Source organism: Globicephala melas, chromosome X (assembly GCF_963455315.2).
Source record: "Globicephala melas chromosome X, mGloMel1.2, whole genome shotgun sequence".
Classification (NCBI taxonomy): Eukaryota; Metazoa; Chordata; class Mammalia; order Artiodactyla; family Delphinidae; genus Globicephala; species Globicephala melas.
Genome location: NC_083335.1, coordinates 109,566,991 through 109,593,199, shown reverse-complemented (window position 1 = coordinate 109,593,199; position 26,209 = coordinate 109,566,991). Strand labels below are relative to the sequence as shown.

Genomic DNA, 26,209 nt, shown 5'->3' with positions numbered 1-26,209 from the left:
CCTCTGATTTAACTAAAACTGAAGAGGCCAATGTGGGAGGTTGAAATTATCGATGAGAGAGGACACAGGTGGGCTCATAACAAGCAGTCCTTACTTTTCTCAGGACTATTAAATTTGTTTTTCCTTTGCAATCCTTTACCATGAGAGTCAGCAAGGCATGCTGTTTTAGAATTTGTATTTTGCCACTGCTGACAACCTCCAAGAGTCTGCTTTGGGTTGTGCGTAAGAAAGACAGGTACAAAGAAAAGTTAGGAAATCCATAAAGTTTATCTGATTGATAAATTCAGAAATCATTCCTAAACTGGTTTTATTATGCTATTTTGGCATGCCTTGACTTTTTCTTTTCTAAATCACCCACTGTAAGAGATTCCCACGCAAGAACTGGATGCAGGTTGAGAGGCAAAGTGAAAGGGCAAGGTGCTGTGGTACGGAGAGGGCGTCTCATAATCTCTCCTGGAGGACATGTGGCACACAGTGCCCAAATGGGCTGCTCACCTTGACTAGATGCGGTGCGTCCTGTCTGTTTAGTTGGTATTGCGGCAGTTGGTCCCAGTGGACGATCCAAGGATGTCTGAGCACAAGGGCAGCAGTCAGTCTCTGATGAGGGTCCACATGAAGCATCTTTGACACCAGGTCCTACAATGGGAAAAAGAATAATAAAATAAACTTAAACCTTTGTTTTTCCATAGCACCTGATACTGTTGAGTATTCTTCCTTGGCTTCTATGACACTATTTTTTCCCACTAGCAGACCTTTGGGTGCAAAGCAATTTAGTCAATATGACAATTTGTTTAAAAAAAAGCAAAAACTTAGGTCTTTGTTTTCTCCTCCCTGAGTAACAGTAATTTTGGTGTATTACAAAGGGTAAATTTACCACATTTTATGTATCTTTAAGGACTTTGGCTCTTTTTTTCCCTCAGATATTCTGAGTTTTCTACATTTTTGTGGATTTATTTATAAGTAATTTTCAGCTACTTAAGACGTTTCTGTGCTATTGGTAATGCTGAAAAGCAGTACATAACTGTTCAATAACAGGAATTAACTTGAGGGCTCTAAATGCTCCCCTCAAAGATTACAGAGTTATTTTTATTTTTTTTCTACTTCCCAATTTTGTGGGTATTCACCGTATTACATTATACTTGTAATCACAGGTCTTAACTGGACAAATTAGCAAACGTTATTAGTAATCACATGGCATTCATAAGATAGGCTGTGAGCTGGATGCAATTTTTTGTGCTCTATTTGTATCTCATCCTCACCTGCCTTGCACTCAAAAAAGCATAATAAAATGCAAGTGAATGAGAACCAAATTATAAAAATTATAGAGATAACCTCGACTTGCTTTAACTTATTAAAAAAAGCAGGCAGTATGTAAACTCTGATACTTTCTACGGTAACATTACTTGATATGCTTGACAACCGATCGTGACAAAGTTTTTGGTGGACTCCAATGGATAAGAACTACTACTTCACAGAGTGACCTTGAAAAAGGAAAATCTGATCACTACAATGCTTAGTATTTTTCAACAGTTCCCCAATACTTAGAGTAAACTCCAAATCTTGAGCACGATCAACAAAGCCTTCCATAATTGGGGTTCATCGGCTACCCTCTCACGTGTACCTGGTACTAGTCATACCAAACTCCTTGCACTGCCCTGGAGGCATTCTGCCATTCCCATTCCATCAGGACCACGCATGGGCTGATCCCTCAGCCTGGGATGGACTATGTCCTTCTGCTTCCCAAAGCTGCGTGGTGAATCCCTTCATTGATTCTGGAAAGCTTTCCCTGAAATTTTTCTGATCAAGCATCATCTGTGAACTTCTTTAGCATACAAAACAGAGCATTGTAACAGCACATGTGACACTGTACTGTATATTTTTGGCTATCTCCCAACTAGACTGTGAGCTCTCTGAGATCAGGAATTCCATCTGAGTCACATCTTTTATCCCTGGAGCCTTCACTTATTAAGCACATTGTAGGTGCTCAATACATGAATTAAAAAGTAAACAAGGGGCTTCCCTGGTGGCGCAGTGGTTGAGAGTCCGCCTGCCGATGCAGGGGACACGGGTTCGTGTCCCGGTCCGGGAAGATCCCACATGCCGCGGAGCGGCTGGGCCCGTGAGCCATGGCGACTGAACCTGCGCATCTGGAGCCTGTGCTCCGTAACGGGAGAGGCCACAACAGTGAGAGGCCTGCGTACCGCAAAAAAAAAAAAGTAAACAAGTACCCAGGAAAATGAATTATCTGGTTTAAAAAATTTTATTGTTAAACAAGGGGAAAGGCTAACCTATCACTTTAAATACAGTTACAAAACTAAGTATTATCTACACAGGCATTAAGCTGGTCAACTGAGGCTTCATCTCTATGCCAAAAGTATCTATAACAATTTCTGACATACCCTATTTACTAATGCAATCACCTCAACTCAAGCACCCACCTCTAAGCAAAATGAGCCAGCACTTTTTACCAATATGTATCTTCCTCATCTCCTCTATGTTTTCCTTATTTTGAAATGAAAAACTTTGCTCTTCTTTTTAAAAAAGAATTTTCTCTAAATAAAGTGAAACTAAAAAAAAAAAAAAAGTGAAACTAGAGCAGGGTTAGAAAGCAAATCAGCGTTATTCAGGGGATGGCAGGTCTTCCAGCGAGAAAGGCTTTCCAAATAGATTTCAAGCAGACATATAAAACTAAATTACTGTCTACTGTGAAGAAGATTGACCCTTTTCTTCATAATATGGACCAAAAATAGAAAATGGTGTAGTTATTCTAGGGAACAAGGGCTTTGGAATCAGCTATTTATTTTTGAGCATCCACATGTGCCTGGTGTATAACTGAGGATAAGTTCACACTAAAATTCTGGGCCTTGGTTTCCTACTGTGAAATGGTGATACTACCACCTATTTTACAGGGTTGTTAAGAGGATTAAATGGGATAATTTAGGTAAAGTGCAGTGTGAGGCACAGAGGAGACACACAAATCATGAAGACCACCACCATTATTATTCATCATGTTCATCAGTAAGAAGTAGTTTGAGATATATAGATAATAAAGCCAAACCAATATATTCTGGGAAAGAAACAAAATTAGTTGTCAATTTTTGAGTTTGAGTTATTTGGTAACATCATTGCAATACAACTTTATAAACAAGTTTCTAACTGATATTATTTTTTCTCACTAGGGATTATGAAAAATTATTTTCTCAAAAGCTTTTAATAGGAAGCCATACTTACCTTTGCTGTGTCTGAAACAGAATTCCAGTAGCCACCACTGAGTGAGAATTTTCCACTTCCTATCCGTGCCAATATTTCCTCTGGTGTATCATCAGGGCCATTTGCAAATGGAGTGTAACTAATTTATAATAGAATTAAAATGCTAATGAATAAAACTTCTTTTTTGGTTGGTAATTTTTATATTTATTTGCAGTAACCAAAAGTACTCTAAGTAGTTCATTTAATGTAATACTTTATTAAAACCTACTAAAGTAAAAAAATAACAACATGAAGCTTCATAAAGCACCAGGTCAAGATATAAGTTATGAAATATTAATTTAGATTTAATACACAATAATATAAATAAGATATGACACATTATAGAATAAAATATTTAAAAGAGTATATGGGGCTTCCCTGGTGGCGCAGTGGTTGGGGGTCCGCCTGCTGATGCAGGGGACGCGGGTTCGTGCCCTGGCCCGGGAGGATCCCACATGCCACGGAGCGGCTGGGCCCGTAAGCCATGGCCGCTGAGCCTGCACGTCCAGAGCCTGTGCTCCGCAACGGGGGAGGCCACGGCCGTGAGAGGCCCGCGTACCGCAAAAAAACCCAAAAAAACAGTATATGTTTATGACATAACTAGACTACAAAAAAGATATGGAAAAAAATCAACTTATGACCTCAAGACATTAATAACACTACACTACAGAAAACAGTAATGATATAGCTATAAATATGAGAGAGAGAGAGAGGGAGATAGGATTGTATTATTAAACAAGATGAGAAAATATGGAAGGAAAGATATTACAACATAGAGATTGAAAAAATAAACCTAGATAATTTAAACAAAATATTGATAAATAAATGCTTACAACATATGGTACATACTCACCCAGTGAGCATTGTATAGAGGAGGACACCAAGACTCCATATATCACAAGCTGCATCATAGCCTTGTCGTTTTAAAACCTAGAAAAAGTAAAAATTAGTATTAACACACTGCTGTTTATTATATAGATTTGGATAGGCTGTGAACTGAATTATATCTCCTAAATCAATGCACACAAGAAAAACAGAACATGATTAACAAACAAGGCAATATAGTAATCCTATTCTAGAACCTTCTACTACTACTAATTCATATATATAAATTTAATTTTTTTTTGGCATTTTAAATCTTTTTTTTAAAAGTTATTTTATTTTATTTATTTTATTTTTGGCTGCATTGGGTCTTCGTTGCTGCAAGCGGGCTTTTCTCTGGTTGCGGCGAGCGGGGGCTACTTTTTGTTGTGGTGTGCAGGCTTCTCATTGTGGTGGTTTCTCTTGTTGGGAGCACGGGCTCTAGGCGCGTGGGCTTCAGTAGTTGTGGTACACGGGGCTCAGTAGTTGTGGCTCGCGGGCTCCAGAGCTCAGGCTCGGTAGTTGTGGCGCACAGGCTTAGTTGCTCCGCGGCATGCGGGATCTTCCCGGACCAGGGCTCGAACCCATGTCCCCTGCATTGGCAGGCGAATTCCTAACCACTGTGTCACCAGGGAAGCCCCCGGCATTTTAAAGCTTAAAACTTTATTTCCTTCTCGGTGAACTAACAACTGCTTGGGACTCTGGCCATGGACCTATGTCAGACACGTTCATAGGTGAGAATTGTATAAATTTAAATTTTGATATTCAAATTAATTTACTGAATGCTGCTGTGGCACACAGTGGACTATAAAAATAAATTGAAGGTAAATTTCTTATTTAAATGTATTTATATTTTGTATGGGGCTGCAGAAACGATTAACATAAAACAATTAAGAAAACATATAACTAAGTATAAATGGTATAGTGCAAAACTGTTCTTTTATATATATATATAATTTGATTTACTCAAGCATTTAATAATCACCAACTATTATCAGGCATAAACTGTGACAAATACATTGTGACCACCTAGAGGGGTGGGACAGGGAGGGTGGGAGGGAGACGCAAGAGGGAGGAGATATGGGGATATATGTATATGTATAGCTGATTCACTTTGTTATAAAGCAGAAACTAACAAACCATGGTAAAGCAATTATACTTCAATAAGGAAAAAAAACTGTGACAAATACAAAACAATGGTTTTCCTTAAGAAAATCAGAATCTGGCAAAGGAAATAAACATATACATAGTTAACAATTCAACATGATAAGTATTCTAACAAAACTATATGTGTAAAGGATATGAGTACAAAGATGAGGAAGCAATTCATTCTTGATATGGGGAGAGAGGGAAAGCTAGGAGCAGCCTGCTTGTATTGGGCCCATAAGTAAGAATTCAGGAGGCAAAGTGAAGAGGTGGGGGAGGGCAGAGGACACTCAAAGGGCAGAGGCAAGAGAGCAGAGCCTGCTTAGTGCCAGGCAAGTTCAGTGTGGCCAGATTTCCAGACAGGGGATACTAGAGAGACTGAAGGGCTTTTTAAATTATTTATTTATTTGGCTACGCCACACAGCTTGCGGGATCTTAGTTCCCCGACTAGGGATCAAACCTGGGCCCCAGCAGTGAAAGTGCTGAGTCCTAACCACTGGACCGCTAGGGAGTTCACTGAAGAGCTTTTTATAAAAAGCTTGTTAAGTAATCTAGATTTTTTTCCCTGCAGGCAATCAGATGTTATTGAAGCATTAAAGAGGAAAATAAAATAAGTGGATGTGTATACCAGAAAGATAACTCAAGGCATAGAGGAAATGCTGGCAAGAAGAGAGAATGGAGACAGGCCACCTCACAGGAGGCAATTTGTAAGGCAGGACATGAAGGGGAAGACATAAAGATAAAATGGGAAGGACTTAGTAAAGATTGGATGTATAGGGCTTCCCTGGTGGTGCAGTGGTTAAGAATCTGCCTGCCAATGCAGGGGACACGGGTTTGAGCCCTGGTCCAGGAAGATCCCACATGCCACGGAGCAACTAAGCCCATGTGCCACACCACAACTACCGAGCCTATGCTCTAGAGCCCGCGAGCCACAACTACTGAGCCCATGTGCCACAAATACTAAGCCTGCACTCTAGAGCCCATGCACAAGAGGAGCCACTGCAATGAGAAGCTCGTGCACCGCAACGAAGAGTAGCCCCCGCTCTCCACAACTAGAGAAAGCCCGCTTGCAGCAACGAAGGCCCAATGCAGCCAAAAATAAGTAAATAAAATAAATTTTTTTAAAAAGAAAAGCATTAAAAAATATATCTTACTGTATGTTATACGGCAAGATAAAATTTAAAAAAAAAGATTGGATGTATGGGGTAAGGGAAAAGGGGTCTACAATATTTAGGAATCAGAATGGAAAGGATTTGGCAACAGACTAAATGTGGAGAAATAACAGAGAAGGAAGATTTCAGGAGGACTTTAAAGTTTTAACCCAGATGACTAAATGGTAAAGAGGAGACAAAGAGTTAAAGAGGTCTAAGGACAGTATGATCACTGAAGATTTCCTGAAGGAGAATTTAGAGGCAGGGTCTAAAGCAAAAAACATTCCAAAAACCATTCCAGTGTGCCAAGGCATAAAAGCTACATGGTGATTTCAAGAAGCAGACTGCTTATATGAAGCAGGAAACAATCATGAGGAAAAATTAGATGGCTGGATTAGGGGGCCACGCTTGGACACCAATGTGTGTCAGAGGCTGTGGATATGTGGACAAAGAAGAAAAGAATCTGTCCCTCATCAGTTCTAGTATCTCTGGGAGAACAGACTCAAATAATCTTTAAAAAATATTTTTCTATCTAAAAAGTAACAAAATTACAAAAAGTTTGGAAAACAGAGGGGGGATCCAACTATCTTAACATTATCAACTATTACAATTTTTGTGAAATATCTAGCACATGGTAAAAGCATAGACTTTGCAGCCAGGTTGCCTGGGCTCAGATCTAGATCTGACCACAGGCAAATGACATCACCCCCTCACTGTGCACCTGGTTTCCTATAAAATGCAAATAAAAGTACTCACCTCACATAAGTTATAATGAGAATGAATTATTATATATAAATTATATCTCTGAGGATGAAATCCGTTAATACATGTGACTGGCACATAAGCCCTATATTAGGATTAACTATTGTAGTTACAATTTTTTACACAGTGATAATCAAAAGGCAAGAAATTTTGAGGGCAAAGCAGTGGATTTTAGAGTTGCTACAGTAGGGAGCTGCAATTTCTTAGGAAAAGAAGCAACCTGATCAAAGCAGTGCTTGAAGAAGACTTCAGCAGCTTTGTAGCTTCTTTGTGGACTGATCACAGAACGACAAAAGGAAGCAACGCGCACCTAGGCTGCGGCAGTCATCTGGGGGTGTGGTGAGGGAAGCAGGGGCTAGGATGGCAGTTCTGTGAACAGAAGAGCCCCGAACCGGTTGCAGGGGATAAAAGAGATGGTACCTGGTTATACAGCTAAAGACAAGAAGAGCCCATGGTGTTTTAGCCTTAGAAATACAAGGAAGATGGTGACAAAACCAGGAAATTCGAAGGGTGTTAGGAAAGGGGAAGAATAAGCTAGTTTCCATTTAACTCCATGCACTGACAAGCACGGAAGTGTCAGTGATAGTAGTTAGCTATAGATGTGTGATTATGCAGAAAGACAGAAGTCAGAGCGGGAAAAGCATTATAGGTAGTACTGGATTGATGACAGGATGAACTACCAACAGAAGAAAAAGGGCTGACATTTTATTCTAATTATTTGCTCAGTAACTAACTCTTCAATTAAACAACTAGTAACTATTCTATATTAAACACAGTAAATGAGTTTTTAAATATACTGAAATATTGCAAGCAAACTCTTTCGCAATTACCTCTGGTGCAACAAAATTTGCAGTATAACAAGGAGTCATGAGAAGACCATTTTCTGCTCTTAGCTGTTTGGCAAAGCCAAAATCACAAATTCGAATAGATTCTGGATTGCCAGATTCATCCACATAAAGAATGTTGCTAGGTTTCAAGTCTCTGTGAACCACCTAATTGAAATACAAATTAAAGAGGTGCATTAATGATACATTTCCATTATGGAAAATTATTTATTCACAAGCTGTCAAGCAATGCACTTAACAAGATGATGGGTACCAACCTTTACATTATCCCAACATTATAAAATGCTGACAGTGTAATATAACTGCAACACAGAACTGGGGCAAGGAGAGGAGGAAGAAAGAACAGTACTTACCTTCCCCCTCTTTGTCCAATTAAGTAAGCGGATTAAGGAAAAATGCAAATAGCAGTAATATCTGTCTCCAGGTTATTCATCGTTCAACAAATATTTATGGAATGTGTATCATGTACCAGGGTATTATACAAGGAGCTGCAGATACTTTGGTGAACAAGACCTGTAAGATCCTTGCCTTTATATGCTAGGAACTTAGTAGTAAGGGAGGCAGAGAATAAATAGGTGAGAGATGGGGCATAACTCGGGCGGGTCAGGAAGGGTCTCTAGAGGAGGTAACAACTGATCCAACATCTGAAGAACAGAATGAACAAGCCAGAAGAGTGGGGGTAGTCATTCTAAGTAGAGGGAATGGCGTGTACAAGGGATGAATACAACAAACATATACAGACAGGCTCAATGGAACAGGCATGGGTTTTAGGAGTAAAAAGGAAAAAAAACTCCCAGATTTACGTAAGTACTGCCTACTTGATATCCAAGTAACAAAGTCACAAACACAAAAAGATACCATTCCTTTAGAGTTTGTATTACTTTCCCCCTTTAATCACCTACTTGAATACTTCTTTTATCATAAGCCTCTCTGACACTCCTTATTAGACTTATGTGTTTCCTCCATCACCAAATTCTGAGTCTATGTTCTAATCAATAACCTCAGTTTTAGGTCCTAACATCCGGAACACTATTTCTCCAGAACATTTTAATAACTAATTACTGCTGAGGCACTGAGAAAAGAACATAGAAGAGTTAGATGACTGCAAACTCACAAATTCTTCAGTGAAAACTGAGTTCTACCAATTTCCAATCCCAGTACTAGGCAAATCTTGAGCAGCTACAAGTCAAGAAGCTCTAGAATTAAATTAACACATTTCATTTGTTAGCTTCTAGGGGCAAAGAAAACGAGAATAACGTACTGAAAATAAACTCCTTAAGAAGAGATCTCTTATTCTTTTCTTGCTTCCCATTCCTCTTCACTCCTCTGCTGTCCTCCTTTCCTTCCTCCCCTCATCTCTCCTTTGTTCCCCTTCCCTCCCAGACTTCTCTTCTTTTAAAAATATGATTTTTTTTTTGCCACTTACTAAAAATCTATATGCAGGAAGAAAGGAGGAAAGCATCCACCATCCAGAAACCAGGTGGCTATTTGGCCTCATCTGTTTGAAGGATTTCCTTTTATAAGTGAATACAACCCATGACTCTCTGGTTCACTTCTAAACTCGAAATGGGCCCAGTTCTCAAAAGTACACAGTGGCCTAGCAAAAACGGTGCTACATCTTCCAGGTCACAAACTCTCACTCACTTCTTGGGAAGCATAAAAATTTAATGTTTATAAACAAGCTAAAATTTCAAAGTAGAACTTCAAGCTCATGACATGTACACACTGCTATATTTAAAATGGATAACCAACAAGGACCTACTATATAACACAGGGAACTCTGCTCAGTATTATATAACAACCTAAATGGGAAAAAAAATTTGAAAAAGAACAGATACATTTATATGTATAACTGAATCACTTTGCTGTACACCTGAAACTCTCACAACATTGTTAATCAACTATACTCCAATATAAAATAAAAAGTTAAAAAATTAAATTAAATTAAGAAAAGAAGGAAACAAAAAAGAATTTCAAGCTCAATGGGAGAAGTCTACATAGAGGAAGAACAGTAGGATAATTAAGCTAATATATTTTTCATTACAGGCATAAACTAACTTCTACCTTTGTAATTTCAGCTCAAACATTAAGAAAGAAAAGGTAAGAAAAAGAGTATTTGGTATTTTATACCAAATTTTATAAGATATTATACATATATGTGTGTGTGTGTGTGTATATATGTAAAACGTTAAAAAGACTTACCCCTTGTGCGTGAAGATATTCAACAGTTTTGGTTATAGTAAACAGGACAGCACTGGCCTCTCGTTCAGAGAAAAATTTCTGTCTAAGTATTTTATCCAGCAATTCACCCCCTTTCATAAGTTCTGTCACTACATACACATATTTTCCATCATCATATACCTGTAACATTTAACAGCAAAATGTAAAAAATTATGTGAAGCTTTACATGTGCTCAGCACACAGTTTGGCATAGTAAAAGAGAAATTAAAACTCACTTTATATACAAGGAAAATTTTACTTATCACAACCAATGAAGGATATAAAATTTGCAAACAATTTTATACACATAAAGATATTAAAATAGGAATTGATGAGACTGAATGTCAGAAAAATAACCTTTAGTTTCCTTCCGTGAACCTTAACTCATGGCAATCAAAATAAGTATGGGTATGGTATCCGAAGGGGCACTGAACTTCTGCTCTTAGGGTGTGTTCCTCTTGATCTTTCTACCTACTAATGATGAGAGGGACTGGTAGAAAGACATGCTGCTGTGATTTTCCTGGAACTTCTGCAACTGCAGAACTTCTGTATTTATACATACAGTACAAAGAATTATTCTGGTTTTGATTAAATCGAAAGACAAGCTGTGGCAAGAACTAAGTAGGAAGATTAAGTAGCAAAGAGAAATTCCATTCAACCACGCAGAAGCATACCAATTTACTCCTAATGTCAAAAAAGAAAGCTCACTGTAATTTTGGATTTGTACTCTAGGCACTCCCAAACTGAAATAACCCTCTCCTTAAACTTCAGGCCCTTTTATTCCCCTCTTCTCATAGAGTTACTGCACACCTTTGCTTAGCTCCCTAACAGGTACCATGTATTAGGGCCCCAAATATGGAGAAAACAAGGTACCTGCCCTCAAAGTTTTTATTCTAGTAGGGAGAAACAGACATAGAAATAAGAGTTTAAAAAAATGTTGGAGATGCTGTAACAAAAGTGGGGATAATTTTAGAGACTTTGGAATTTGAAATGAAGGAAGGAGCAAAGATGTAAAAAATAGCAACAGCTTAGGGAGTTCCCCAGGTAAGGCTGAGAGAAAGTGTTTTCTACATTTCCTTTTTAATTTACTTGGCTGGATTCTTGGAGGTTATATTAATTAAAGAGTCACTTAAGTGAAATATTTAATGGGACTAACTTAACATTCTTCTCTAACAATGAACAGTGATAAATTATTCTGAGGAAATTAGAGTTTCAGTTAGGAAGGAGAAGGGAGGATAAACGTTGGTATTCACAGAACCTCAGAGGTGAAAGCTACCTTAGGAGTCCTCTGGCTTAGCTGGCTACATGACACTTCTGGTCTACAATACCCAGACACGGCCTTTCAGCCTATGTGGGCACCATGAGCAAGAGAGGACTTAATGCTGCCTGAGGAGTTCGCACCCTTTTCCAACACCCCTATTATGATGAAAGCTATAAGTAGCAGGGAAAGGAAACTTCACTTGTCTGGGGGGTGGTGATGGGCAGGGCAGGATTCCTGAAGGAAGTAATGTCTTAGCCAAGTCTTAGTTGTGTGGTAGTTAGCCAGGCAAAAAAGGGAAATGGCATTCTCAATTGAGTGAATCATAAATTCAAAGACAGAGCAGCAGAAGAAAACGAGGTATGTTAAGAAAAATTTGTACATACTTGAGCATGGCTGGAGCATAGGGTGTGTGAGGAAGTGTGAAAACTACTACAGATGGAGGAATGCAGGGACCAGAGGTGATGGGGAACATGAACTGTAGGCAGGGAAGTAACATGGTTAGATAGAAGGGACAGCTCTCTCTGGCAGTACTGTGGAAGACAGTTTGGGGAGCCTATGGAGCCTGAGACTTGTCAATCCTGAACATAATTAATACCCAAGTGTTCCAGTAAATACTGATATTAAAAGCAATAACGTAATACTTTTTTTTCTTAAAGGCAGAAAAATTAACTAAACATTTTTCTCTATAACTGGAATTATGCTATATATGTTGGCCTCTAATTTATTTTTTTTACTCACTATATCGAATTCTTTGTCTACCACATGATATGTGAAAACATTCCAAATATGAGTTAGACAACTGAGTCAAATGATCTACGTTAAAGAATCTACTTACATCCTTTAGAGTAATAATGTTTGGATGTTGTCCATAACGAAGAAGAATTTCAATTTCTTCTGTAGGGTCTCTCTTGCTTTTATCAATAATCTAAAAGGCAAATATTTATCATAAAATCTCATGAACTATACAGTATAAACGTTAAGTATTTACAGCTACAGGCTTAGGTGTTATTTTGTGTAAACACTGTATTTATAAGCCATTTATCAACCATTTTTATTCAAGTACCTGGCCAGACTGTCTAATCAAAATTTGAAAGCCAGTCTTGATATAGATGGCAAGGCTGTAAAGTAAACTCTACGCCATGAGTCACATTCAAACCAGGTCTGTCTAGTTTAAGTTTTTAGCAAGTTTAGGATTTAATAAAAACTCAAAAGCCTCCAGAAAAGGTACCAAGAACACAGTTAACGTATCTTTCTTCCAGCCTTCAATGTCTCACACCTTTGGGAACGCAGTTAACTTTAAAAAAAAACAAAAATAAGATTTATTTATTTGTTTATGTTTGGCTGTGTTGGGTCTTCGTTGCTGTGCGTGGGCTTTCTCTAGGCGGCAAGTGGGGGCTACTCTTCATTGTGGTGCGTGGGCTTCTCATTGCGGTGGCCTCTCGTTGCGGAGCACGGGCTTCAGTAGTTGTGGCACGTGGGCTTCAGTAGTTGCGGCTAACAGGATCTAGAGCGCAGGCTCAGTAGTTGTGGCACACGGGCTTAGTTGCTCTGCAGCACGTGGGATCTTCCTGGACCCGGGCTCAAACCCGTGTCCCCTGCATTGGCAGGCGGATTCTTAACCACTGCACCACCAGGGAAGCCCTCAGTTAACTTCTAACCCCTATCAATACAGATAATTAAGAGCAAGATGTATTTATAATATCACCGTTAGCATTTGTTTATTGAATTTACTTTCTTTAATAAAATGCTTCAATGGAATATCCCATCAGTTGTAAGCTACTTATAAAAAATTAACAGTTATGTAGAACAAACTTTATTTTTGAAGCTAGGCAGAAAGCTAAGCAGAATACCATACCTAGAATTCTACTTGGCTAGAATGAAGTTTAATTATTACAATAAAGCCCTTTAAAATACTAATTTAGCTTTCCAACTCTTTTATGTCACCTGCTTCTTAAAAATACTTCTCTTAACGTTTTCATCTGTTAAAGTAACATTATATTTTTAAAAAGGCAACAAGGACTTCCCTGGTGGCACAGTGGTTAAGAATCTGCCTGCCAGTGCAGGGGACACGGGTTCGATCCCTGGTCCAAGAAGATCCCACAAGCCGCAGAGCAACTAAGCCCGTGCGCTACAACTACTGAGACTGCACTCTAGAGCCTGCGAGCCACAACTACTGAAGCCTGCGTGCTCTGGGGCCCATATGCCGCAACTGCTGAAGCTCGCACGCCTAGAGCCCATGCTTTGCAACAAGAGAAGCCACTGCATTGAGAAGCCCACACACCGCAACGAAGAGTAGCCCCCGCTCGCTGCAACTAGAGAAAGCCTGTGCAGCAACGAAGACCCAATGCAGCCAAAAAAAAAAAAAAAAAAAAACTGAAAAGAAAAAAGAAAAGGCAACAAGTTTTCCTTTCATTTCATCCAAAATGTAGTCTGAAATAAATTTTGTGACCTTCATACTTTCAGTTTTAAAACAGCTTAGTAATTATGTATGCAATAAATACCCAAACGCTTCAGCATCCTAGGAAAGAGCTTGCAACTCTCAATATGAGCCAAATCTGCTATCTGAAATGGATTTAGTTGTGAAAACAGTTCTTTATTTGGAGAACAGGTAAGTCAAACATACAGGCGTCCACTGTGATCAACTGCAAATGATAGTGTAGAATCAGGCAAATGGATGATTAAGAAGAAAGGTCCATGGAATAGACATGCTGACTCAAGGGAGATTATTTGGGGTTAGTCTTTTGAAAACCAGAACACATTGGGAGGTTTTATTTTATTTTTAAAAATTTATTATTTACTTATTTTTTGGCTGCATCACATGGCTTGTGGGATCTTAGTTCCTGGACCAGGGATTGAACCCGTGCTCCCTGCAGTGGAAGCGTGGCATCCTAACCACTGGACCACCAGAGAATTGGGGAGGTTTTATTTTGGGCAACATTCTCTCTGATCTGCTAATCTTGAGCCCAGCTTACATTATATCCATCACTCTGCTTGTGAATCTTAGATATGTAGTAATTTCAGTAGAATCAAGTGCTGGGATTGGTTTTAGGGATGTAATTTAAGTCACAAGAATCCACATATAGCTGGAGGATGTTCTCAAGGTTTTGGTATACTGCTCCTGGTTTCTATAATTTGAAGGGGGCCTCAGGACACTTCTGCTTTTTTCTGATGTGTTTATGGAGGCAAGATACATTCTTAGATTGCCTACCAAGTACATTATTCACATTCTCTCCTTTCATGTGTGCAGTTTGAAAATTTCTATGTACCCCACATTTCACTGAGTAGAAGAGCAAATTAAAATGTATTTCTATGGTTCATCCTTATAACTGACAGAATGCCTTACAGACACTGATGACTTTTTAGAACAATTACATCCAAGTTTAAGATAGCAGCAACCATTTTTGGGTGTGTCCTCCCAGATATTTGCTATGCATAAATAAAGCACATTTATTTTTACTTTTACACAGTAAAATCATATTAGATCTAGATAAATGGACAGACTGGTGGAAGGATAGAAGTAATAATAATTAATGCCACTTTCCCCACTAACTAAACACGAGCTACCCATAGTTATAGACTAGTTCTAAGGCTCAAATTAAGTTGAAAGCTTTAGACATTACTTGAATTGTTTGTGATGGGAGAGCAGAGGCATCCAACTCAAGAAGTGAAAAGGCAGAAACTTGAATATTGTATTTGTTCACTTATAACTAAAGGTTTGGACTCGAACTTTATTATAGAGGTATGTGCCTTGGTTTTTGGCTTAGAAAATCTTTACTGTCTTAGGATGCTTGACGAACTTAAAACAGCTAATGATAATATATTTTATGACAGTGGTTCTTATTCTTTTATTGGTTCACAGATCCTTCTAAATGTGAAAGGTGGTATGAACATTTTTGCCATAAAAATGTAAACATACAAAATTTGGCATATAATTCCGAGGAACTCCCTGACATCTTGACCATAAACGGGGGACTTCTGAGAGTACACGGGGTGCTACTAAAAACCAGGTCAGGTGTAAAGTGGTACTGCCCTCCGCAAACTGGATGTATGCTGCCTTACCTTTTGAGCTCATAGGAGGATCTATGGTTCCAGATTAAGATCCCTGAAGATCACTAGCCAGACATTTATATCACCTTACCTTTTTATAACAAAAGGCACACTTACCAAAGAAGACTGTAATTTTTAACTGGTACTAGCATGCATGAATAAGAACTGTTAGAGGTGCATTTGAAATCTAAAAACACTTACCTTCACTGCAAACTCCATGTTTGTGGCTTTATGTATACATCTCTTGCAAACGGAGTAGGAGCCAACCCCAATATCTTCTTTTACTTCATATCCATCAGTAAACTGAATACTGTTCCTGTGTAACTGCTACAAACACAATTATAAATTGATGAAGAGCCCTGTAATGACTTTGGTACATTACATAATAGGGAAACATGTTACTCAGCATGCACTGTTGGCCTTAACTATAAATATAAATGAATTTAGTAAAAATAAAAATGAATTTTTCGCATATATTCTTCTACAACTGTGCATTTCTGAAGTGTCTACGATACAATGCACAGCAAGAAATATGCCTTTAAAAAAAGCTTATGTTGAAAAGAAAAAACTGAATATGTACAACAAGAAACACAGAGCTACGTGATAAGGGGCCGACAGCCTTGCCAGTGGTTATGCCCCATTCTACTCCCCAAACGGCTATAGGTCTTTGAAATACCTTTGCAAACGGGGAGACATTTGAAACCTCTGGTATAGAAGAAAAGATTTAGGAGGATTCAGAATTAGAACATCTGGATTCGTCTCTCCGATGCACCGCACAGAAATCATAAACATACATTCTATAGAATTCATCACATGCTTGTCATAGTAAAAGGGACAGACTATTTCAACATGAACTTTGTTCAAAAAACAGTGCTTAAATTGGTTTTCTAGAAAGTGGAAAGCAAGATAACTGACTTGTGAAAAAAACTTTAGCGCAAAAGCAACTTAATCATCAAGCAAATTCAAGCACTAAGTATACCCTAAAAACAATTCAGTGCTTCAAAAGATGTATCTAGTTCCCTCTATGATTAAGAAGATGAATTAAATTTATCTTTCCATGATACTACGATGGGAAGAAATAAATCTAATGGTTTGTACTATTTGTGTTCCTCTAATAACATTTAATTTAGCAGTGCAGTCGCCTGCTACACACACACACACTCAGAAACCTGCTTCTGTAGCTCCTTTTTCTCCCACTCTGATCAACAGATGGGATAAGGAGGGAGGTACCCTAAGGCAGTATCCATAACCATTTCTTCCTAATGACAATGGGGCTCCAAAAGAACAAGGACACAAAACTTGGAAAACTTAAAATTTAAGTTTATTTTTATTTCTTATATATTTCTATGGCAGAGGTTGGCAAACTATGGCCTGTGGGCCAAATCTGGTTCACTACCAGTTTTTGCTAAACAAAGTTTTATTGGCACACAGCCATGTTCATTCATTTACATACAATCTATGACTGCTTTTGTGCTACAATGGCAGAGTTGAGTAGTCGCAACAGAGATCCATATAGCCTACGAAGCCTCAAATATTTATTATCTGGTCCTTAGAGAAAAAGTCCGCTGACCCCTGTTCGAAAGTATCAGTGAACTAGGAGACCTCAGCTCACCACAGCTGATCTAACAGAGACAGAGGATGAAACAAATTAGGCCCAATAAACATTCTAAGGCACAGGAGACGAGATGGTGATACTTATCTCAACTCTCTTAGAATTCTACTTTCAAGTCAGATAGGTATCCAGGATTCTGGCGCATGCAACCTTTTCAAAGGTATATGAAAGGAGTTTCTAAGAGTAATGTCAATGATATAAAATGTATTTTAAGCTGCTCACTTAAGGTCAGCAGATCAAATCTAACATAATTATCCACACGATGAACTGTATCTTACAACACTTCAAATTTAAAATTACTTAGACATTCACTCACCTGAACAATTGAGTGCACACCAACTGTCTGCATAGCTTGGCTTTCATCATCTGAGGTAATAGCAACAAAACTAAACCCCCGAAAAAGCTGATGTGCATTAGCACTAGGTGGAATGCCAGGTGAATCTGAAAAGAATAATAAATTACTAAGAAAGTAATTGCTTTGAAAGGTAATTAAGGGAAGAATTGTCAACATTATGAGCGTTCTCACTTATTCTGGAATTCCACTTCTCAGGTATCCAGTGTTTCCAGGATAACTAAGTAAGGCACTGTATCAGATCTGTCCTGATGGCTTATTGCCATCAAAACTCTAACATCCTAGTCCCTCAGAGCCCAGAAAATTGCTAATTCATTTGAAGAATATACTAAATTAATGAATTACTGGGTTAATATATTCTAAATTAGCACTGTCCCAAAGAATTTCCTGCAGTGATGGAAATTTTCTTTATCTGTGCTGCCCAATACAGTAGCCCCTAGCCACATGTAGCTACTGAGAATTTGAGATGTGGTTAGTGTGACTAAGAAACAAAATTTTTAATTTTAATTAATTTAAATTTAAACAGCCACATATGGCTACTGGCTACCACATTGGACAGTGCAGCCCTAAATAATAACCTAACAATGCTATGGCTCCCGGTTAGGGGGAGATATAAGGTTGATCTGCAGATAATTTAGGAGAAAGGGATTTAGTCCAGTGGTCTCAACACATAATGTCAGAATCTAGAAATCTAAACTGAAGATAAAATTATTATACATGTAAAAGATCAAATTTATATATATATATATATATACACACACACACACACTAGGACGATCACAGTACGTAGTCCTTAAAATGTTTTATGACGTGACATGTATTGTTATTCAAATTATTTATGTGGAATCTACTGGCATTAACAAAAACAGAAAAATACTTTCACAATACAGTTAATGCTCACTAAAAAAGAAATAATACAAGTATAATAATATGTTATTCATAAATATAAACATACAATTAGGCATACTAATATTTATAAACATACTATAAAGGCTAAAGGCAAGCAAAAAACAGGTAAATCTACTTAAACATCAACTCCACATAAAGTTCTCTTTTAATATCAGCTTGATATTCTCAGCAATATATATTGTTCAGTGAATTCTACATCAATGTGACAATATTATACTGAAGACTTCTGCTAAGAGAACCTATCTGGGCAGAATATAATATAGAACTGCTCTATTCTAAGATTTTTCCTCTATCAGGACAAATTGTATTGAGAAAGCAAAGTAAAACATTACCATATATCATCAGTTCTATGCATATCACTGTCTATACATTTGATAAAATTCTGTTCATGTGTTAATCCAAATTTCTAAGGCTGCCTTACAAAAATAAACACCCATCAATGCTTAATATAGATTGTTAGACTTTTGGCTGTAAAGCTTTATAGCAAGGTTTGAATGATACACTCTATGGGAAATACACGCAAGTACATTTTCTATTTATTTGCCTGTCAATGATAAACCTGGGATCTGATACACCTAAATGAGAGAACATTAGAGTGAAAAACACCATTATGTATAATGCACACACTAATGAATGAAATACAACTTACCATTTCAAAGATCACTTCTCTAATAGTCACTGTTTGTGCAATTTTAGGATAAAGCCTGATACAGGATATGAATCATTTTGAAGTTATCACACCTCACATGAAGTTTAAGTTATGTTTGGGATTTGAACTTTGTAAGTACTTCCAGAATACCATATAATATTAGAATTTTAAAGGGCACTACTTATGCTGTAGTATTTCATGTGAACATAGCTACAGGTAAATAAACGCACAACCAAATAATTTTTTCACACAAATTGTATGGAAGTTTAAGGTACAACGTAATTTGCTAAAAGATTTAACAAGGATCTTAACTTCTATAAAATGCTATAAAGGATTTACTAATGATCTAGTTATTACAGCAGGGGTAGTGTATGAAGGGAAAAAATGAGGACAGTATATAGAGTTATACTAGATAAGATTTTCTGATTGAACAAGAAAAAAATATATATTGTCTTATATTTGGGTTTTCACGTTTTCTCCTTACCTTTGGGAGTTTTCGCAGTAAACTCAGGATCAAAATAGAAAGTATCTTCAGGCCTGCCAGTTGCAGGTTTAAAAGGTGGATGAATTTCTCTTCTATACAGTTTCTGGAGGAAAAATAAGAGACTTAGACATGTGTTAATTATAAAAAAAATTTCAAGCAAGTTTTCATTCTATACTTACATTCCAGTCTATTGTTGAGAAAAATGAATGTCTTTTAATTTCTTCAACTCCATCTGGTCCTGCGCCTATCAAAAATTGACTAGTTTTGATTAAATGGTAATTTTATTTCAAGGATAAATATATATATTGTTTATTCAGTCTTCACTTTTAACATTTGTCCTACTATTTCATAATCCCACAACAAACACAAATATCCATCTCCCCCCTAGAAAACAAACACCAACAAACACACAAAAGAAACAAATTAATTAAAAATTTTACCTAATCTGTTTGCAGGATTTCGTTTGAAAAGCATTCGTAAAAGACTCTGGGCTTCAGGACTCAAAAACTGTGGCATCCCAAGTTTGGCTCTAAATAATAAATCCATATATTTTATGTTTTGGAGGTATCTGTATTTTATTTTTAAAATAAACTTTTAATTTTAAGATAATTATGGATTCAAAATCAGAAATAATACAGAGAGAGCCTACGTACCCTTTACCCAGTTTCCCCCAGTGGTAACACCTTACAAAACTATAGTGTGATATCACAACCAGGATACTGACATTGACACAATCCACTGATCTCATTCAGATATCTCCAATTTTCACTGCACTTATTTGTGTGTGTGTTTAGTTCTATGCCATCTTTTAAATTGAAGTATAGTTGATTTACAGTATTACATTAGTTTCAGGTGTACAGCATAGTGATTCAGTATTTTTGTAGATTATATTCCATTTTAGGTTATTATAAGATAACAGCCATAATTCCCTGTGTTATATTGTATATCCTGTTGCTTACTGATTTTATACATAGTGGTTTGTATCTGTTAATCCCACACCCCTAATTTGTCCCTCGCCCCCCCTTCCATCTCCCCTTCGGTAACCATACGTTTGTCCTCTGTATCTGTGAATGTTTCTGTTTTGCATATACATTCATTTGCATTATTTTTTGACTCCACATGTAAATGATATCATACAGTATTTGTCTTTCTCTGTCTCAGTTATCTCACTTAGCATAATGCCCTCAAGGTCCATCCACATTGCTGTAAATGGCAGAATTTCATTCTGTTTTATGGCTGAGTAATATTCCATTGTGTGTGTGTGTGTGTGTGTGTGCGCGCGCGCGCGCGTATGCCAAATCTCCTTAATCCAATCATCTGTTAATGGGCACTTGGGGTGCTTCCATGTGCTGGCTATTGTAAATTGTGCTGCTATGAACACTGGGGTGCATGTATCTTTCTGAATTAGAGTTTTCCCATCAACAGTGTACAAGGGTTCCCCTTTCTCCACATACTCTCCAACATGTGTGCTTTTTTTTTGGCCACACCGCGCACCTTGTGGGATCTTAGTTCCCCAACCAGGGATTGAACCTGGGCCCTCGCAGTGAAAGTACGGAGCCCTAACCACTGGACCGCCAGGGAATTCCCATCCAACATGTGTTATCTGTAGACTTTTTTTTTTAAAACATCTTTATTGGAGCATAATTCCTTTACAATGTTGTGTTCGTTTCTGCTGTATAACAAAGTAAAAATATGGAATGCTTCACGAATTTGCATGTCATCCTTGTGCAGGGGCCATGCTAATCTTCTCTGTATCATTCCAATTTTAGTATATGCGCTGCCAAAGCGACCACTATTTGTAGACTTTTTGATGATAGCCATCCTGACAGCTGTGAGGTGAAGTTCTATGCCATTATTACATTTCTAAGTTCCTGTATCCACCACCACAGTAAAGGTACTGAACAGTTCAACACCACCAGAATCCCTCAAGTGGCTCCTTTATAACCACACCCAGCTCCCTCCCTCCCCAATTCCTAACCTCTGGCAACCACTAATGTATTCTCCATTTCTATAATTTTGTCATTTTAAGAATGCCATGTAAATGGAACCATATAGTATGTAACTTTTTTCATGCAGCATAATTCCCTTGAGATTCATCCAAGTTGTTGTATTAATAGTTCATTCCATTTATTTATTTATTTATCTATCTATCTATTATATTATTTATTTGGTTGCACCGGGTCTTAATTGCAGCACGTGGGCTCCTTAGTTGCTGCTCCAGGGCTCCTTAGTTGCAGCAGGTGGGGTCCTTAGTTGCGGCTCATAGGCTCCTTAGTTGTGGGTTGCTGGCTCCTTAGTTGCGGCTTGCTGGCTCCTTAGTTGCAGCACATGAACTCTTAGTTGTGGCATGCATGTGAGATCTAGTTCCCTGACCAGCGACTGAACCCGGGCCCCCTGAATTGGGAGCATGGAGTCCTATCCACCGCACCACCAGGGAAGTCCCAGTAGTTCATTCATGTTTATTGCTAAGTAGTATTCCATGACAAGGATATTCCACAGATTATCCATTTATCTGTTGAGGGACATTTGGATTGTGTCCAGTTTGGGGCTACTATGAATAAAACTGCTATGAGTATTTGGGTCTAGGTTTTTGTGTGAACACAGAATGTTAGCCCCAAATCTTCTAATGAACTTCTTCATTTTTCAGAATTTGGTAAAAAGCACTACTGTAAAAGTAAGATCATCTGAGTCTTAGTTCTGGGTCTGTTACTAAGAACTTTGTGACCTTGGGAAAGCCAATCCCCTTGAGCCTGTTACCAGTTCTTCATGAGCAAGGGGATTGGATGTTAGATTAATGGCTGCCGAACTGTAGACTTGGAACCCTTTCTCAATAGGAATTTAAGAAATCCAACATTTAAAACATTTAAAAGAACATGTGCTTCACACACCTATTTTTTTCCTCCCGTTCCCTTTAATAGCCCTCCAGGGAAGGGGAGCTGGTGGGAAAGGGGTCTGCGGAACATCTAAGATGTCTGTGGCACACAGTCTGAAAACCACTGGCCTGGATGAGCTTGAAGGTCTGTTTCACTTCTAATATATAATTTTACTCTTTTTCTCAACCTACAAATTAAGGAAACCAATGATCCTGTAAGTATGAAAATAATAACAGAGCTGGAGAAAATGGCTAGCAGAGAAATTTCTATTTCAGAAATAGATCCATTTATTATTCAGTGAGTTGTTATTGAAGCTACTATGTGCTAGACACTGCTTAGGATATGGAGATAAAGACAGCCCCCCCCCACAATCAGTGGGGAAGACAGATATAGATAATGCTAGTACATTAAGAGACAAATTCAGAAGGACACATGTAAAGAGTGCTAAGGGAACAGTAGGGAATATCTATTTTAACATGGGAGATTGAAAAAGGCCTTAAATGCAATTTGAAGGTTGAGAATCTATTCGTCTGGCCAGTGTCCCCCAATATTTTACTAAATAATATTAATTTCCCTAGACACTTAGCAACAACAAAAAAATATTTCATGATCCAGTGAGTTTGTGGAATGCTATCTATTATACCCCTTGTTAGAGACATAAAAATAAAATACGTTGCATATAAAAGGCCGATAAATTTAGAGTAATGAAATCAGTATTTTTCTAAACATTTGTTTTTAGCACCTCTTCTTCAGAGAATACCTATTAACATCTTGTAGAATTAGCATTCTGTTGAACGACAGAAACGAGGGGAAACACTGCCGTATTTGGTAACAGGAATATAGCAGAGGTCTTTAAACAGTGGACTAACGGACCAGATTTATTTTCAAGAGGGAACTCCAAGGGAAGTATAGAATGATCTGGAGTAGGAAGCGGTGGTAGGCAGTGAGCAATCTACTTAGAAGCTCGGCCCTATAGTGTGGGTAGGAGATCACCATGGGTAGGAGATCTGAGAACTGTAAGCAGTGCAATGCAGAAGGAAGGCTGGGACAGTGAAATATTTCTGAGAGTGAATTTGGTGAATACCTTTGTATGCAAGAGAGGAAGAAGTCAAGAATGATTTCTAGGTTTCTGGCTTAGGAGATAGGGTACATGGAAAAGCTGTTAATTGGGAATACAAGAAGAGGAACAGAACAGCGAACAAAGATAAATTTAGTTTAAAAATGTTAAGTCATGCAGGTGAGTAAATGGAAATAAAGGTCTGGTGCCTGGTAAATTAAGGTAAGAAAGAGTGATTTGGGGGTAATTAAAATGTTCAATAGTTATTGGAAAGACTGATGTCAGTCAGGAAAGTGAGTCCAGGCGGGGAGAAAAGCATATCAGAGATGGAACACTGGGTAACGAGAACATTTAAAAGGTGGTCAGAAAAAGAACAATTTGGGCATTAAAAATAATGAATGCAATTGGCTGAATCACACTGATTATTAAATCCCATGACTTCGTTATAGTGAAAAAGGAAAAGGAAAAAGCCAAAACTAACATAAAAACCCAACTCATCGGACATCACCCCCACTGGGGCTCATCTTGTTTGAGCCTTATTTCAAGGTAACTAAATAGCCCTAGTTGATGAGGAAAAGCTCATTGTTTTGGAAAATACCAGCTAATAAGTGAAGGAATAACAGTAATAGAAAATACACAATTTAAAATCCCTAATAAAATAACTGTTTCAAGTAATGATTATCAGTGGATGAAACTATTAGATGAAAACCTGACAGGGAACTTTACAATGGAGGGATCAGCTGTAACCATGGGAATTCATCACTTAAAGTGGGGCAACATGGTGCTGTAAGCCTCCTGATGTGATGCAATAGGGTGCAAAAGCACGAGCTATGAAATAATGTTGCCAAAAAAGTTTAACCAAAAACAGGATAAAGTAACAAGTGAAAAAACATCACAAGGAGAATAAAAAAACTTCACACTCCTGGGAAAAGACTAATTATTATGTAACCATGGTAACAAGAGAGGCGCCAGAACCATTCAATTGATCAAAGACAACTTGCCTAGGTGAACAGAGTTTTTTGTTTTTGCAAACCAACGAATCAGTAACTGCTCTTCATCTGTGAAAATTAGCCAAATAAGAATGAACTGACGCCAATAACCACACCTGAGTGCCAAGAGTCCCACCCAAGTAACCATACTTACAGATGATGTCGATTCATTTTAGGCCCTGAAAACCTGCCAATTCTTGAACTCCACCCTTCCCCAAAACCCTATATAAGAACAATGGTCTACTCTGCTTGGAGAGATTCTACTGGACCAGCACCGCTTTCCCTACTATAGTAAGCAATACAATCACCTTTATGCTTTTTGTTTCAGATATTAAGAAGTGGTCTCATCTTTTAACAAGATAAATTCAGAAAGTGAAATTCTATAAAAGTGACATGGTTTCTACAAGTAAATGGCAGGGGAACAACAGGGGTACACTGTTCTAGATGAACAGAAGCTGAAGAAATACAATGAAAGGATATGTGCAGACTTGATTTGGGATACAGTTTTGGAGAAAACCTGAAAAATCTGGTTAAGGATTGGTATTAGATAACTATTACCAGTTTACATAAGAAAATATTCATACATTTTAGCAATGCAAACTGCAGTAGGTGAGAAATGACATGTCTGGAATGCTTAAACTATTTCAGTAAAGAAGAAAAAAAGAAAGGAGGAATAGACAAAGCAAATGTGGCAAAATCTTTATGACTGTTGAATGTGGGTGATTGGTATATGTATGTTCACTGTATTATTCTATTTTAGCGAATTTACCCTTGAAATTTTTCATAATTAAAAAGAGAAAAGCAGGCAGAGAAGGAATGGTCAAGCAAAAGAGACCAAAAGAAGAATGGTTAGAGAGGTGGGAGAAGCAGATGAAAGTAGGAAAAATGAAGGGGGGAGGGGGTGGCCAGCAGTGTCAAATACTCCTCAGAGAGACCTTCCTTAAATGTCTCATCTAAAATGATTCCTGCCCCTGCCCCTTCCCTCAGACTTCAAAAGTACCCTGGTTTATTATCCCCACTGCTCCTATTACTACGGGAAATTATTATATTTATGTTTAAATATTAATTCCTTGTCTCCCCCACTAGAATGCAAGCTCAGTGAGACCACAGAAGATCTTGTCACTCTTGTTCACATTGCATCCTAAGTACATATAGAAAGACCTCAATCATCTGTTGAATGAATTGCGTGAACAAATCATACAAAGAGTCACCTTTCTGACAATCTGCCACTAGTTTAAGCAACCAGGAAATTACTGATGACCATAGTGAGAGAATGGAGCCGCTCAATGGAGCGGTAGAAATGAACGACAAACAGGCTATGGGATAAAAGCAGCCAAAAAAAAAAAGTAAGAGAAAGCACAGACCACTCTTTAAAGAGGCTTTTTGTTGAAAGAATGCAGGAAGATGCTGCAGAAACTTGAAAGATAGGCCAAGTCAAAGAAATGGTTTGTTTTTCTCAACACTAAAGTGTGTCTATTAGCTGAAAGGAAGGGGCCAGAGTAGATGGAGTGATGAAGGTTCACTGAACATTCATTTGTATAGCAAATATTTTTCAATGTTTTTTATTGTGAAGAATAACATAAAGTGCAAAAAACAAAACCAAACCTCCCAAACCCAAAACCAAAGTACACAGCTCCACGATTGACCACAAAGTGAACAGTCATCTGGCCAAGAAATATAACATTGCCAGAACCCCTCATCCAATGTAACTACTTTCCTGATTTTGCCGCAGGCTTCTGCCA

The 26,209-nt window shown here is 37.9% G+C and overlaps 1 protein-coding gene and 1 non-coding gene across 8 annotated transcripts in view; both read right to left on the bottom strand.

The window, feature by feature from the left end:
• The window catches only part of RPS6KA3 (ribosomal protein S6 kinase A3), a 199,319-nt gene that overhangs the window by 5,568 nt on the left and 167,542 nt on the right, over window positions 1-26,209 (bottom strand). For all 7 annotated transcript variants that reach the window (XM_060292161.1, XM_060292163.1, XM_060292165.2 and 4 more), the window contains 11 exons: window positions 19,989-20,077; window positions 19,728-19,792; window positions 19,549-19,651; window positions 17,471-17,595; window positions 15,744-15,869; window positions 12,331-12,420; window positions 10,217-10,375; window positions 8,000-8,161; window positions 4,103-4,179; window positions 3,232-3,349; window positions 496-636 (listed from right to left, as the gene is read on the bottom strand). In XM_060292161.1, the coding sequence (XP_060148144.1) occupies window positions 496-636; window positions 3,232-3,349; window positions 4,103-4,179; window positions 8,000-8,161; window positions 10,217-10,375; window positions 12,331-12,420; window positions 15,744-15,869; window positions 17,471-17,595; window positions 19,549-19,651; window positions 19,728-19,792; window positions 19,989-20,077 (1,255 nt within the window). The remainder of the gene's footprint in view (window positions 1-495; window positions 637-3,231; window positions 3,350-4,102; window positions 4,180-7,999; window positions 8,162-10,216; window positions 10,376-12,330; window positions 12,421-15,743; window positions 15,870-17,470; window positions 17,596-19,548; window positions 19,652-19,727; window positions 19,793-19,988; window positions 20,078-26,209) is intronic.
• On the bottom strand, window positions 21,235-21,337 carry LOC115845685 (U6 spliceosomal RNA). The gene has a single exon (XR_004036561.1). It is a non-coding gene; the product is annotated as a U6 spliceosomal RNA (small nuclear RNA).